General features: G+C 41.6%; 2 protein-coding genes across 1 annotated transcript; both read left to right on the forward strand.

Moving 5' to 3' along the window:
- The window catches only part of Erich1 (glutamate-rich 1), a gene marked incomplete at its 5' end in the record, with an annotated part of 52,793,804 nt that overhangs the window by 48,050,851 nt on the left and 4,728,064 nt on the right, over positions 1-14,889 (forward strand).
- Defb40 (defensin beta 40) lies at positions 2,013-5,100 on the forward strand. The gene is made up of 2 exons (NM_001037511.2): positions 2,013-2,176; positions 4,887-5,100. Exons 1-2 carry the CDS (start codon positions 2,116-2,118, stop codon positions 5,045-5,047), a joined length of 222 nt encoding a protein of 73 aa, NP_001032600.1. The 5' UTR covers positions 2,013-2,115; the 3' UTR covers positions 5,048-5,100.

Consider the following 14,889-nt stretch of genomic DNA (forward strand, 5'->3'; position numbering starts at 1 on the left):
AGAAGAATGATAACTCTCCCACTCCATCACACTCGGCTCTTCTGCCAGAATCTCTCACAACCTGGAGCTAATTGTGTGTCTGCTTGCTTGTTAATTGTTTCAGTGAAGCTGCTAGCCGGCAAGTCCCAATAATCCTACTGTTGCATACAGCCCCACCCCTCCAAGCAGTGGGGTCACAAGCAAGGCAAGTAAGACCATGTACAGCTTTCAAGTGGGCGCTGAAGGTACAAACCCAGGTCCTTGTGCTTACACAACAATTATTCTCCCCAACAGACCCTTTCCCTGGCCCCTTGTGAGTTTCTTGACTGTGGATTCAATGTGAACACATGCTCCTTCCTTCCTCCACACCCTCTGTGCCATCGTGGACTGTGTCTCTGAAACTATCAGCCAAAATACACCCATTCTTCCCTGAGTTGTCACAGCTACAAGAGGAGAACCACAGCCTGTTAGCAATGTACTCCTCATCATATAAATGCAAGGTCAGGACATTTTTCCAATGCAACAGAACTATAATTATTTTTCCTACAAACACTCCTCTATGAAGTGACTATGAACATTCTATCGCCATACTGATATGCTATTTCAAAAGGGAAGTGTACTGTGACGAGCACAATTTCTTGATATTAGGTGATATGGATCTCTCACTATAACTCAGCATCATTATCTGCATTCTGTATTAAAATGTTTCATGGTAAGTAGATATTAATGAAGTAAGGAGACAGGATTGTTTTACAACTCTGAATATAGTCGCCAATGTAAAAAGTTGACAGATTGTTATGAGGCCACTCCGTAAAACACTCACCCTAGAGTGGAAGAATGGAGGAGTAGGCTAGGACAAACCCCACCAGAGGATCAGCCTTGGCCTTACTGAGAGATACAGGCACTACTGCGCTGCCTCTTGTGAGAGACAAAGGAAGACACAGGCACGCAATGAGACACTCTTGCCATCAGATGACATTGAATCTAGTTGACCTTCCAGATCTTACTGCTAATCTAGAGACAGCAGGAGTGAAAGAGAGCAGAAAATAATTCTGAATCAGTCCAAGAGAGTAGGAAAGAGTTTTAAGAAAAGCTACCTAGTTTCTCATAGAACCAAAAGTTAAGAGAAGGGTGGGATATTTTACACTGCAAGACAGAAAGGAGCCAAACTCAGAGTGTGGCCATTTTGGATCCACAGTGAGAAGGTATGTGATTCTGTGGTCACTGAGGACATTTATACTCAGGGACTGACAGCATTACAATCTGAGTCATCTGTAATGAAGGGTGACTTTGGACAATATCAACAGCCTGGACACCTAAACTGGTAAAAACAAAAAATACCCCTCATGGGAATCAAAAATAAATATTTTAATATTTAAGTATTTTCATTTTGCTAGTTTCTTAAACATCTGGGATTACTGACCAGTGCTGTCCCCAGAGGTTGAAAAGCATAGACAGCTGTGCATCAGCTAGGGACAATGGCTGACAGAAAAAGCAACAGGATCCAGGTTCCTGGTTTCCACCCTTCTTTTAGTTGACTCTGATCAGGGTTTAGAATGCTCCATTTGTAGCAAATTCTTGATAGAATTTTGGACATTTTTCATAGTCAGTTTCCCTCTAAAAGCTTGTGGTATATCTACCATATTTTTTAAATGATGCCATTTGAATCATAATAAGACGAAATTCTGGGGAAGACATTTCCCTCTGCCTCCTATCCAGTCCTGTACTGTAAATATACCAGCGTGCAAACTTTGAGGGAAACCATCCGATGTGTAATTATGGTAAATTAAAAATCTTGACAGAAAACATAGTTTAAAGAAATTGTGTATTTCCTATGGAGCATTTATGAGACCTGTTAAGACAAGAGGTAATTGGCATTTCCAAGGTGAGAACAAAATCTAGGCCCAGGCAACAGAGACAAAATAATTTCGGGATTTGAGATGCCTCTGGATAAACAATGTAGAGCTTAACTATTGGACAGTCACTCTAGATGGCCATCCCTCCTTAAAGCTCAACTTTGAGGTTATTTATTCCTGCCTCTCTATTAGGACAGATGCACTCTGTGCTCTGGGTTCATCAGTGAGCTAAGCTTTCCAGCTCTGGCCTTGTCTTTAATCAGCTCTGTGTGCAGAAAGCATGAAGATCTCCTGCTTTCTGATGCTGGTCCTCTTTCTGTCCTGCTTCCAGATGAACTCAGGTAAGTACCAAGAACTGCCCCTGACCTGAGCTGAGTACAGTGGGTCCCAGAATAGGTGAAAAATTAGTTTGGTGTCTAAGGAGCGATCAGCAGGACAGCATTCCAAGGCTCAAAAGCATGTAGCAAATTAACATCAGGGGCTTCAGCTTGTGTCCTAGGTATCAGACAATGAGCCTGACCAGCTAGTAATTAATAGAGATTTCCAAGATCTTCAACCCACTTCCTGTCATGGTTCCCTAGAAAATATCTTTGTAGAAACCATTCTTTCTTACCCCCAGGGAGGCATAGCTCACCAAGAGGTCAGATTTCTATCAAGACACAGGCACCCACTCCTTAATGACCTTTCACAGGACCATTTAACACATGACCACAATACAGTTGGCTAATGAGAAATGTGAACTTGATGTTTTAGATTAGGTAGTTTGGTGACAAATGACAAATATCTTGAAAGGCTGTGTGTAGGAAACATAGCCCTTGAATGAAATACAAGGGCTGTCATTTGAACCCATTCCTTACAATTTCCTTGTAAATAAAAAGGAGTTACGATCACTATTTCTTGGATAGTTTACCCCAGTCTTATGACTGGTAATCAGTAAATCAAGAGCACAGTCCAATAGACCAGGAATCAAGTTGACCATCGTCAAATTAAGGAGGTCTTGAACTCAAAATGTAACTGAATTACTTCAGGCAGGTCTTGAACTCAAAATGTAACTGAATTACTTCAGGCAGGTCTTGAACTCAAAATGTAACTGAATTACTTCAGGCAGAGCCCATAGTCACTTTCTTGTGATGAACACAATTTGGTAAAGGAAAGCCAGAAAGTGATCCTTATGGCGCAGCAGGATGCAATGCTCAGCTAGGGATGTACTCCAATAGAATGAGAATCGAAAAGGGGCTGGGAGAATCCATCGTGGTCCAAGGTCTGCCTTTGTGACCTTTCTGCTCTGTGAACAGCAATGACTTCACATTTGTCATCTGTTAGATCAGAGAGACATTGAATGAACTGTGTTCTGATTCTCTCTTTGGCTTAAAACCATCCTACTATGTTTAACCTTCCTCTACTTAGCCTTGGTTTATTTTTTGATATGATATAATATTCAGAAGAACAACAAAGGGGAGAAAATGAAATATACAGTATACTGTGGCAGGAAAACCAGGGCAATATGAACTTCAAGGAGCTGGTCACATGACATCCACATGACACTGTTGTCTCCTTGACACAACTGAGAACAGCATGGGAAGAGAATATCAGTTGTGGATTGTCTAGGTTATCTATAGGTGATTGTCTTCGTTGTGTTAACTGAGGGAAGATCTGCCCATTAAAAAAAGTCACCATTTCCAGGGTTTAGGGCCTGGACTATAAAAGACTTCCAAAGTTTAGTTAAGCACTGGCATGCAACCTCTCTCTCTCTCTCTCTCTCTCTCTCTCTCTCTCTCTCTCTCTCTCTCTCTGCTTTTGATCATGGTTGTGTCAACTAACTTCTTCAAGTTCCAGCCACCTTAATGTCCTTGTACTGATAGATTTCAAGTTCCAGCCACCTTAATATTCTTGTACTGATAGATTTCTACTTCTAATTATGAACTAAGCCCTTTCTCTCATAAGTTGTTTTGGTCAGAATATTTTGTCATAGCAACTGGAAAGGAAACTACAAAAAGCCATGGTCCAAACTCAGAGAGCCATGAATGAGTACAAGCTTCCTCAGTCTCTCCATTTTATATATTCCATGGTGCAAGCCTAGGAAGGGCCCCATTCACAGTTAAAATGGGTCAGGTTACCATCAATTAACACAATCAAGATCATTTCCCACAGGCATACATACAAGAGGCCCGTCTCCCAAAGGACTCTCAAGATTCTGTCAATTTAATCATTTAAATACACAACAAATACACTGATCGAAAACAAAGAGGAGGAGCACACATAGGAATACTTAGATTAATGATGTCATTAGGAGAAACAAAGCAATGTGGGTCTCTGTCGAAGAGCTTTCAAAACTTGATTTCTACTGCTCGCTCTAGTGCCAGACAATCAGCTGCAAGCACTTCACCAGGGAACACAGAATATGCTGATCATGCTCTTAGAATCTTTTCAGCACAAGCAACACCACAAAAGGAAACAAAACCTGAAGGTGGTCACCTCAGGAGGGTCCGACTGGGAATGATCATTTTGAGGCCAACATTAGATTTAGCTCATGGCTCTTTCAACATACACCACAGAAGTCAGAACCCATAGAATGTAGAGAAAGGCTGTGAGACGGAACTCGGGAAGAGGGATTTAGTATGAGCAAGTGAGTGGTTTGGGTTGTGATGGTTTTCTTAGAAAGTTCTGGGGCAGGGAAATCAGAGTATCGCTCCATTTCCTCCCACCACCATAGCTCCACTGTCCCACGGAAGAGTTTGTGGTGATGAGAGTGCTCTATGGCCAGAGATCGTGGATCTTCCTTGTCTCAAAATTAATAGAAAAGAAAGTGTCCTTCATTTGCTCTTCCTAGTGTAATAACCACAAATAGCTATTGAGCTGTGGGACTCACCCTCGTAAGTTAGTTCAGCTCAGATTTTCAGAGTATCGGTTGTGGAATTTTTTTCTTTAAATAGTGAAATTTGTGTAGAGGTCTTGTGACTTCATCAAGCGTGCTAAAGATCACTACAGCTATAGCAAGCATCTGAGGTTCTCTTGTTCTTTTTTTTTTTTTTTTTTTTTTTTTTTTTGCAGGTGCTGGCCTTGACACAATGAAATGTGTCCGAGGAAAAAACAACTGTCACATGCACAGATGCCCGTGGTTTTTCGTTCTAATCAGCACCTGTTATTCAGGAAAAGGCAGCTGTTGCCAAAAACGTCGTTGGTTTACCAGGAGTCACGTGAACAACGTGTAACCATTGCTTCAATAAAGGAAAACACTCTGAAGTGTAGCTTCTTCATACTAAAAATGAGTCTTCAATGAATCTGTATTATGTTGAGAAAACACGGGCATTTCAGGGCACCTGCATTGAAGAACAGGACAGATACCCTTGTATGATAAAGAAAAAAATATGGCCAAGAATTAAGCAAATATGATCCCATTCGATTTTTCAAGAAATGTACTATTGAGAGAGGACCAAATAGAAAGTTAACTCGAGTGGCAAAAGTAGGAAGCAGGGGCCCAGAGCCACTTCTACCTATATTAGTTTATGCAGTCAGGGCTTGTCCCTCCTTCACATTTGCAGTTTCTCTGCAGCCACAAGTACTGGCTCCTTTGGACCCAATTATAACCATTGTATTTATGTTTCCCAATCCACTGGCCACGATTCCCACCCCAAGTTGGGACCAACAGAAAGACTCCTGCAACACTCTTCAGAGACGCTGATGACTTTATACCTGTAATCCACTAACTTGTGTCCCACATGAATCTAGAGAGACTTTACACATAGGAGGCTGCCAGTGTAGTGAGCAGAGAGTAAGAGTAATTCCGTGTGCTAATGTGAAGGAGGAAAGACACACAGCTACTTTTTTTTCTTAGATTTATTTTTTCCATCTTTATTAAATTGGGTATTTCTTATTTACATTTCAAATGTTATTCCCTTTCCTGGTTTCCAGGCCAGCATCCCCCTAACCTCTCCCCCTCCCCTTCGATTGGGTGTTCCCCTCCCCATCTGCCCCCCCATTGCCGCCCTCCCCCCAACAGTCTAGTTCACTGGGGGTTCAGTCTTAGCAGGACCCAGGGCTTTCCCTTCCACTGGTGCTCTTACTAGGATATTCATTGCTATCTATGAGGCTGGAGCCCAGGGTCAGTCCATGTATAGTCTTTAGGTAGTGGCTTAGTCCCTGGAAGCTCTGGTTGCTTGGCATTGTTGTTCATATGGGGTCTCGAGCCCCTTCAAGCTCTTCCAGTCCTTTCTCTGATTCCTTCAACGGGGGTCCCGTTCTCAGTTCAGTGGTTTGTTGCTGACATTCCCCTAAGTATTTCCCATATTCCGCTGTGTCTCTCATGAGAGATCTACATCCGGTTCCTGTCAACCTGCACCTCTTTGCTTCATCCATCTTATCTAGTTTGGTGGCTGTATATGTATGGGCCACATGTGGGGCAGGCTCTGAATGGATGTTCCTTCAGTCTCTGTTCTAAACTTTACCATCCTATCCCCTCCTAAGAGTATCCTTGTTCCCCTTTTAAAGAAGGAGTAAAACATGCTCATTTTCGTCATCCTTCTTGAGTTTCATGTGTTCTGTGCATCTAGAGTAATTCAAGCATTTGGGCTAATAGCCACTTATCAATGAGTGCATACCATGTGTGTTTTTCTGATTGGGTTACCTCAGTCAGGATGATATTTTCCAGTTCCATCCATTTGCCTATGAATTTCATAAAGTCATTGTTTTTGATAGCTGAGTAATATTCCATTGTGTAGATGTACCACATTTTCTGTATCCATTCCTCTGTTGAAGGGCATCTGGGTTCTTTCCAGCTTCTGGCTATTATAAATAAGGCTGCGATGAACATAGTGGAGCACGTGTCTTTTTTATATGTTGGGGCATCTTTTGGGTATATGCCCAAGAGAGGTATAGCTGGATCCTCAGGCAGTTCAATGTCCAATTTTCTGAGGAACCTCCAGGCTGATTTCCAGAATGGTTTTACCAGTCTGCAATCCCACCAACAATGGAGGAGTGTTCCTCTTTCTCCACATCCTCGCCAGCATTTGCTGTCACCTGAGTTTTTTATCTTAGCCATTGTGACTGGTGTGAGGTGGAATCTCAGTGTTGTTTTGACTTGCATTTCCCTTATGACTAAAGATTTTGAACATTTCTTTAGGTGCTTCTCAGCCATTCGGCATTCCTCAGCTGTGAATTCTTTGATTAGCTCTGAACCCCATTTTTTAATAGGGTTATTTATCTTACTGAAGTCCAACTTTGTGAGTTCTTTGTATATTTTGGATATAAGCCCTCTGTCAATTGTAGGATTGGTAAAGAACTTTTTCCAATCTGTTGGTTGCCATTTTGTCCTAACCCCAGTGTCCTTTGCCTTACAGAAGCTTTGCAGTTTTGTGAGATCCCATTTGTCGATTCTTGATCTTAGAGCATAAGCCATTGGTGTTTTGTTCAGGAAATTTTCTCCAGTGCCCACGTGTTCGAGATTCTTCCCCACTTTTTCTTCTATTAGTTTGAGTGTATCTGGTTTGATGTGGAGGTCCTTGATCCACTTGGACTTAAGCTTTGTACAGGATGATAAGAATGGATCGATCTGCATTCTTCTATATGCTGACCTCCAGTTGAACCAGCACCATTTACTGAAAATGCTATATTTTTTCCATTGAATGGTTTTGGCTCCTTTGTCAAAAATCAAGTGACCATAGGTGTGTGGGTTCATTTCTGGGTCTTCAGTTCTATCCCACTGGTCTATCTGTCTGTCTCTGTACCAATACCATGCAGTTTTTATCACTATTGCTCTGTAATACTGCTTGAGTTCAGGGATAGTGATTCCCCCGGAAGTCCTTCTATTGTTGAAGATAATTTTAGCTATCCTGGGTTTTTTGTTATTACAGATGAACTTGCAAATTGTTCTGTCTAACTCTCTGAAGAATTGGATTGGAATTTTGATGGGGATTGTATTGAATCTGTGGATCTTTTGGGAAAATGTCCATTTTTACAATATTAATCCTGCCAATCCATGGGCATGGGAGATCTTTCCATCTTCTGAGGTCTTCTTCAATTTCTTTCTTCAGAGGCTTGAAGTTCTTATCATACAGATCTTTCACTTGCTTGGTTAAAGTCACACCGAGGTATTTTTATATTATTTGGGACTATTATGAAGGAGGTCGCTTCCCTAATTTCTTTCTCAGCTTGTTTCTCGTTTGTGTAGAGGAAGGCTACTGAATTGTTTGAGTTAATTTTATACACAGCCACGTTGCTGAAGGTGTTTCTCAGGTTTAGTAGTTCTCTAGTGGAACTTTTGGGATCACTTAAATATACTATCATATCATCTGCAAATAGAGATATTTTTACTTCTTCCTTTCCAATCTATATCCCTTTGATCCCTTTGTTGTCTGATTGTTCTGGCTAGGACTTCGAGAACTATATTGAATAAGTAGGGAGAGAGTGGGCAGCTTTGTCTAGTCCCTGATTTTAGTAGGATTGCTTCAAGTTTCTCTCCATTTAGTTTAATGTCAGCTACTGGTTTGCTGTATATGGCTTTTACCATGTTTATGTATGGGCCTTGAATTCCTGTTCTTTCCAGGACTTTTATCATGAAGGGCTGTTGAATTTTGTCAAATGCTTTCTCAGCATCTAATGAAATGATCATGTGGTTTTGTTCTTTCAGTTTGTTTATATAATGGATCACGTTGATGGTTTTCTGTATATTAAACCATCCCTGCATACCTGGGATGAAGCCTATTTGATCATAACGGATGATTGTTTTGATGTGCTCTTGGATTCGGTTTGCAAGAATTTTATTGAGTATTTTTGCGTCAATATTCATAAGGGAAATTGGTCCGAAGTTCTCTTTCTTTGTTGGGTCTTTATGTGGTTTAGATATAAGAGTGATTGTGGTTTATAGAAGGAATTCAGTAGCACTCCATCTGTTTCAATTTTGTGACATAGTTTGGATAGTATTGGTATGAGGTCTTCTATGAAGGTCTGATAGAATTCTGTACTGAACCCGTCTGGACCTGGGCTCTTTTTGGTTGGGAGACCTTTAATGACTGCTTCTATTTCCTTAGGAGTGTTATGAGGTTGTTTAAATGGTTTATCTGTTCCTGGTTTAACTTCAGTACCTGGTATCTGTCTAGGAAATTGTCCATTTCCTGCAGATTTTCAAGTTTTGTTGAATATAGGCTTTTGTAGTAGGATCTGATGATTTTTTGAATTTCCTCTGATTCTGTTGTTATGTCTCCCTTTTCATTTCTGATTTTGTTAATTTGGACACACTCTCGGTGTCCTCTGGTTAGTCTGGCTAAGGGTTTATCTATCTTGTTGATTTTCTCAAAAGAACCAGCTTTTGGTTCTGTTGATCCTTTGTATGGTCCTTTTTGTTTCTACTTGGTTGATTTCAGCTCTGAGTTTGATTATTTCCCGCCTTCTACTCCTCCTGGGTGTATTTGCTTCTTTTTGTTCTAGAGCTTTTAGGTGTGCTATTAAGTTACTGACATATGCTCTCTCCCATTTCTTTCTGCAGGCACTCAGAGCTATGAGATTTCCTCTTAGCACAGCTTTCATTGTGTCCCATAAGTTTGGGTATGTTGTACCTTCATTTTCATTAAATTCTAGGAAATCTTTAATTTCTTTCTTTATTTCTTCCTTGACCAGGTAGAGCATTGAGTAGAGCATTGTTCAACTTCCATGTATATGTGTGCATTTGGTGTTTTGACTATTGTGTGATGGGAGGAGTTTCTTTTCTGGTCCAATCTATTTGGAGTTCTGTAGGCTTCTTGTATGTTTATGGGCATCTCTTTCTTTCGTTTAGGGAAGTTTTCTTCTATGATTTTGTTGAAAGTAGTTACTGGTCCTTTGAGTTGGGAGTCTTCACTCTCTTCTATACCTATTATCCTTAGGTTTGATCTTCTCATTGTGTCCTGGATTTCCTGTATGTTTTGGGCCAGTAGCTTTTTCCATTTTACATTATCTTTGACAGTTGTGTTGATGATTTCTATGGAATCTTCTGCCCTTGAGATTCTCTCTTCTATCTCTTGTATTCTGTTGGTGATGCTTGTGTCTACAACTCCTTGTCTCTTCCTTTGTTTTTCTATATTCAAGGTTGTCTCCCTTTGTGCTTTCTTTATTATTTCTATTTCCATTTTCAATTCCTTCACCTGTTTGATTGTGTTTTCCTGTAATTCTTACAGGGATTTTTGTGTTTCCTCTCTATAGGCTTCTACTTGTTTATTTGTGTTTTCCTGTGCTTCTCTAAGGGAGTTCTTTATATCTTTCTTAAAGTCCTCCATCATCATGATCAATGTGATTTTAAATCTAGAGCTTGCTTTTCTGGTGTGTTTGGATATTCAGTGTTTGCTTTGGTGTGAGAATTGGGCTCTGATGATGCCATGTAGTCTTGGTTTCTGCTGCTTGGGTTCCTGCACTTGGCTCTCACCATCAAGTTGTCTCTAGTGTTACTTGTTTTGCTATTTCTGACAGTGACTTGACCTACCTATAGGCCTGTGTGTCAGGAGTGCTGTAGACCTGTTTTCTTTCAGCCAGTTATGGGAACAGAGTGTTCTGCTCTCAAGCATGTAGTCATTCCTGTCCACTGGCTTTCAGCTGTCCCTGTGGGTGGGAACCAGAAGGGTCTGCTGCTACTTCTCCTAGGTCCCTGTGTGCAGGGGCCCAGATGTTGCTAGGTGTTTTCCTCTAGAATCAGAAATGTGGGCAGAGAGTAGTCTCCTCTGGTTTCCCAGGCATGTCTGCCCCTCTGAAGGTCTAGCTCTCCCTCCCACGGGACTTGGGTGCAGGGAATGGTTTGGCCGGGTCCTTTCAGATCTGGGCACAGTCTGGGCTGCAGGGCTCCTGCAGCTTGACTGCTACAATCTTCCTGCACCCAGAGGCACTATACAGTTTCCTCTTGGGCCAAAGATGACGGCAAAGGTGGGCAGAAGTGGTGGTCTCTCCTGCCCTGCAGTTTCAGGATTGCCCACACTTCTGGGCAATCTGCTCTCTTTCCCATGGGGTTTGGGAGCAGAGAGCTGTGGGCCAGGATCAGAGAGGTCTGAGTGCCAGCTAGAAACTGGAAGTGTCCAGTCCCAGAGGAATTTTGCCTTTGTGTGTCCTGAGTCCACCAGGCAGGTCACTTGGAGCAGAAAAGTTGGTCTTACCTCTGGTCTCCAGCACGAAGTCGCTCCTCAGGGCTAGCTTTCTGCTACTTTTTTTAATAGTGGATACTATGGGCTTTGGATGCCAAACTAATAACTACGCATAGAATTTAGTCCTTTCTATATCACTGAGGTAAAACATTAAAGGTAAAGATATCCATTAACGGCTGAGAAACACCTAATGAAAGGCTGAGAAGCACCTAAAGAAATGTTCAACATCTTTAGTCATGAGGGAAATGCAAATCAAAACAACCCTGAGATTTCACCTCACACCAGTGAGAATGGCTTAGATCAAAAACTCAGGAAGAGGGAAGTCCCACACCCGCGGATCCCGGCCCGCAGCAGCTCTCTGCTCCCAGACCCGGTGAGAGAGAGACCCAACCGCCTGGTCAGGTGGGCACTCCTGAGGCTGCAGAGCGGAAGAGACCACCAACACTGCTCACCCCTGCCCACATCCCTGGCCCAAGAGGAAACTGTATAAGGCATCTGGGCTCCCGTGGGGGAGGGCCCAGGAGCGGCAGGACACCTGCCTGAGACACCGCCGGAACCTGAAAGAAACAGACCGGATAAACAGTTCTCTGCACCCAAATCCTGTGGGAGGGAGAGCTAAACCTTCAGAGAGGCAGACAAGCCTGGGAAACCAGAAGAGACTGCTCCCTGCACACACATCTCGGACGCCAGAGGAAAAAGCCAAAGACCATCTGGAACCCTGGTGCACTGAAGCTCCCGGAAGGGGCGGCACAGGTCTTCCTGGTTGCTGCCGCTGCAGAGAGCCCCTGGGCAGCACCCCACGAGCGAACTTGAGCCTCAGGACCACAGGTAAGACCAAATTTTCTGCTGCAAGAAAGCTGCCTGGTGAACTCAAGACACAGGCCCACAGGAACAGCTGAAGACCTGTAGAGAGGAAAAACTACACGCCCGAAAGCAGAACACTCTGTCCCCATAACTGACTGAAAGAGAGGAAAACAGGTCTACAGCACTCCTGACACACAGGCTTATAGGACAGTCTAGCCACTGTCAGAAATAGCAGAACAAAGTAACACTAGAGATAATCTGATGGCGAGAGGCAAGCGCAGGAACCCAAGCAACAGAAACCAAGACTACATGCCATCATCGGAGCCCAATTCCCCCACCAAAACAAACATGGAATATCCAAACACACCAGAAAAGCAAGATCTAGTTTCAAAATCATATTTGATCATGATGCTGGAGGACTTCAAGAAAGACATGAACACACTTAGGGAAACACGGGAAAACATTAATAAACAAGTAGAAGCCTACAGAGAGGAATCGCAAAAATCCCTGAAAGAATTCCAGGAAAACACAATCAAACAGTTGAAGGAATTAAAAATGGAAATAGAAGCAATCAAGAAAGAACACATGGAAACAACCCTGGATATAGAAAACCAAAAGAAGAGACAAGGAGCTGTAGATACAAGCTTCACCAACAGAATACAAGAGATGGAAGAGAGAATCTCAGGAGCAGAAGATTCCATAGAAATCATTGACTCAACTGTCAAAGATAATGTAAAGCGGAAAAAGCTACTGGTCCAAAACATACAGGAAATCCAGGACTCAATGAGAAGATCAAACCTAAGGATAATAGGTATAGAAGAGAGTGAAGACTCCCAGCTCAAAGGACCAGTAAATATCTTCAACAAAATCATAGAAGAAAACTTCCCTAACCTAAAAAAAGAGATACCCATAGACATACAAGAAGCCTACAGAACTCCAAATAGATTGGACCAGAAAAGAAACACCTCCCGTCACATAATTGTCAAAACACCAAACGCACAAAATAAAGAAAGAATATTAAAAGCAGTAAGGGAAAAAGGTCAAGTAACATATAAAGGGAGACCTATCAGAATCACACCAGACTTCTCGCCAGAAACTATGAAGGCCAGAAGATCCTGGACTGATGTCATACAGACCCTAAGAGAACACAAATGCCAGCCCAGGTTACTGTATCCAGCAAAACTCTCAATTAACATTGATGGAGAAACCAAGATATTCCATGACAAAACCAAATTTACACAATATCTTTCTACAAATCCAGCACTACAAAGGATAATAAATGGTAAAGCCCAACATAAGGAGGCAAGCTATACCTGAGAAGAAGCAAGAAACTAATCGTCTTGGCAACAAAACAAAGAGAATGAAAGCACACAAACATAACCTCACATCCAAATATGAATATAAAGGGAAACAATAATCACTATTGCTTAATATCTCTCAATATCAATGGCCTCAACTCCCCAATAAAAAGACATAGATTAACAAACTGGATACGCAACGAGGACCCTGCATTCTGCTGCCTACAGGAAACACACCTCAGAGACAAAGACAGACACTACCTCAGAGTGAAAGGCTGGAAAACAACTTTCGAAGCAAATGGTCAGAAGAAGCAAGCTGGAGTAGCCATTCTAATATCAAATAAAATCAATTTCCAATTAAAAGTCATCAAAAAAGATAAGGAAGGACACTTCATATTCATCAAAGGAAAAATCCACCAAGATGAACTCTCAATCCTAAATATCTATGCCCCAAATACAAGGGCACCTACATACGTAAAAGAAACCTTACTAAAGCTCAAAACACACATTGCACCTCACACAATAATAGTGGGAGATTTCAACACCCCACTCTCATCAATGGACAGATCATGGAAACAGAAATTAAACAGTGATGTCCACAGACTAAGAGAAGTCATGAGCCAAATGGACTTAACGGATATTTATAGAACATTCTATCCTAAAGCAAAAGGATATACCTTCTTCTCAGCTCCTCATGGTACTTTCTCCAAAATTGACCATATAATTGGTCAAAAAACGGGCCTCAACAGGTACAGAAAGATAGAAATAATCCCATGCGTGCTATCGGACCACCACGGCCTAAAACTGGTCTTCAATAACAATAAGGGAAGAATGCCCACATATACTTGGAAATTGAACAATGCTCTACTCAATGATAACCTGGTCAAGGAAGAAATAAAGAAAGAAATTAAAAACTTTTTAGTATTTAATGAAAATGAAGATACAACATACTCGAACTTATGGGACACAATGAAAGCTGTGCTAAGAGGAAAACTCATAGCGCTGAGTGCCTGCAGAAAGAAACAGGAAAGAGCATATGTCAGCAGCTTGACAGCACACCTAAAAGCTCTAGAACAAAAAGAAGCAAATACACCCAGGAGGAGCAGAAGGCAGGAAATAATCAAACTCAGAGCTGAAATCAACCAAGTAGAAACAAAAAGGACCATAGAAAGAATCAACAGAACTAAAAGTTGGTTCTTTGAGAAAATCAACAAGATAGATAAACCCTTAGCCAGACTAACGAGAGGACACAGAGAGTGCGTCCAAATTAACAAAATCAGAAATGAAAAGGGAGACATAACTACAGATTCAGAGGAAATTCAAAAAATCATCAGATCTTACTATAAAAACCTATATTCAACAAAATTTGAAAATCTTCAGGAAATGGACAATTTCCTAGACAGATACCAGGTATCGAAGTTAAATCAGGAACAGATAAACCAGTTAAACAACCCCATAACTCCTAAGGAAATAGAAGCAGTCATTAAAGGTCTCCCAACCAAAAAGAGCCCAGGTCCAGACGGGTTTAGTGCAGAATTCTATCAAACCTTCATAGAAGACCTCATACCAATATTATCCAAACTATTCCACAAAATTGAAACAAATGGAGCCCTACCGAATTCCTTCTACGAAGCCACAATTACTCTTATACCTAAACCACACAAAGACACAACAAAGAAAGAGAACTTCAGACCAATTTCCCTTATGAATATCGACGCAAAAATACTCAATAAAATTCTGGCAAACCGAATTCAAGAGCACATCAAAACAATCATCCACCATGATCAAGTAGGCTTCATCCCAGGCATGCAGGGATGGTTTAATATACGGAAAACCATCAACGTGATCCATTAT

Source organism: Rattus norvegicus, chromosome 16 (genome assembly GCF_021556685.1).
Source record: "Rattus norvegicus strain SHRSP/BbbUtx chromosome 16, alternate assembly SHRSP_T2T, whole genome shotgun sequence".
Classification (NCBI taxonomy): domain Eukaryota; kingdom Metazoa; phylum Chordata; class Mammalia; order Rodentia; family Muridae; genus Rattus; species Rattus norvegicus.

Excerpts from the sequence above, each read along its gene's own strand:
- Defb40 (NM_001037511.2), top strand. The coding sequence starts at position 2,116 with ATGAAGATCTCCTGCTTTCTGATGCTGGTCCTCTTTCTGTCCTGCTTC. Across the intron at positions 2,177-4,886 it reads CTGCTTCCAGATGAACTCAG|GTGCTGGCCTTGACACAATG; the intron begins GTAAGTACCAAG and ends TTTTTTTTGCAG.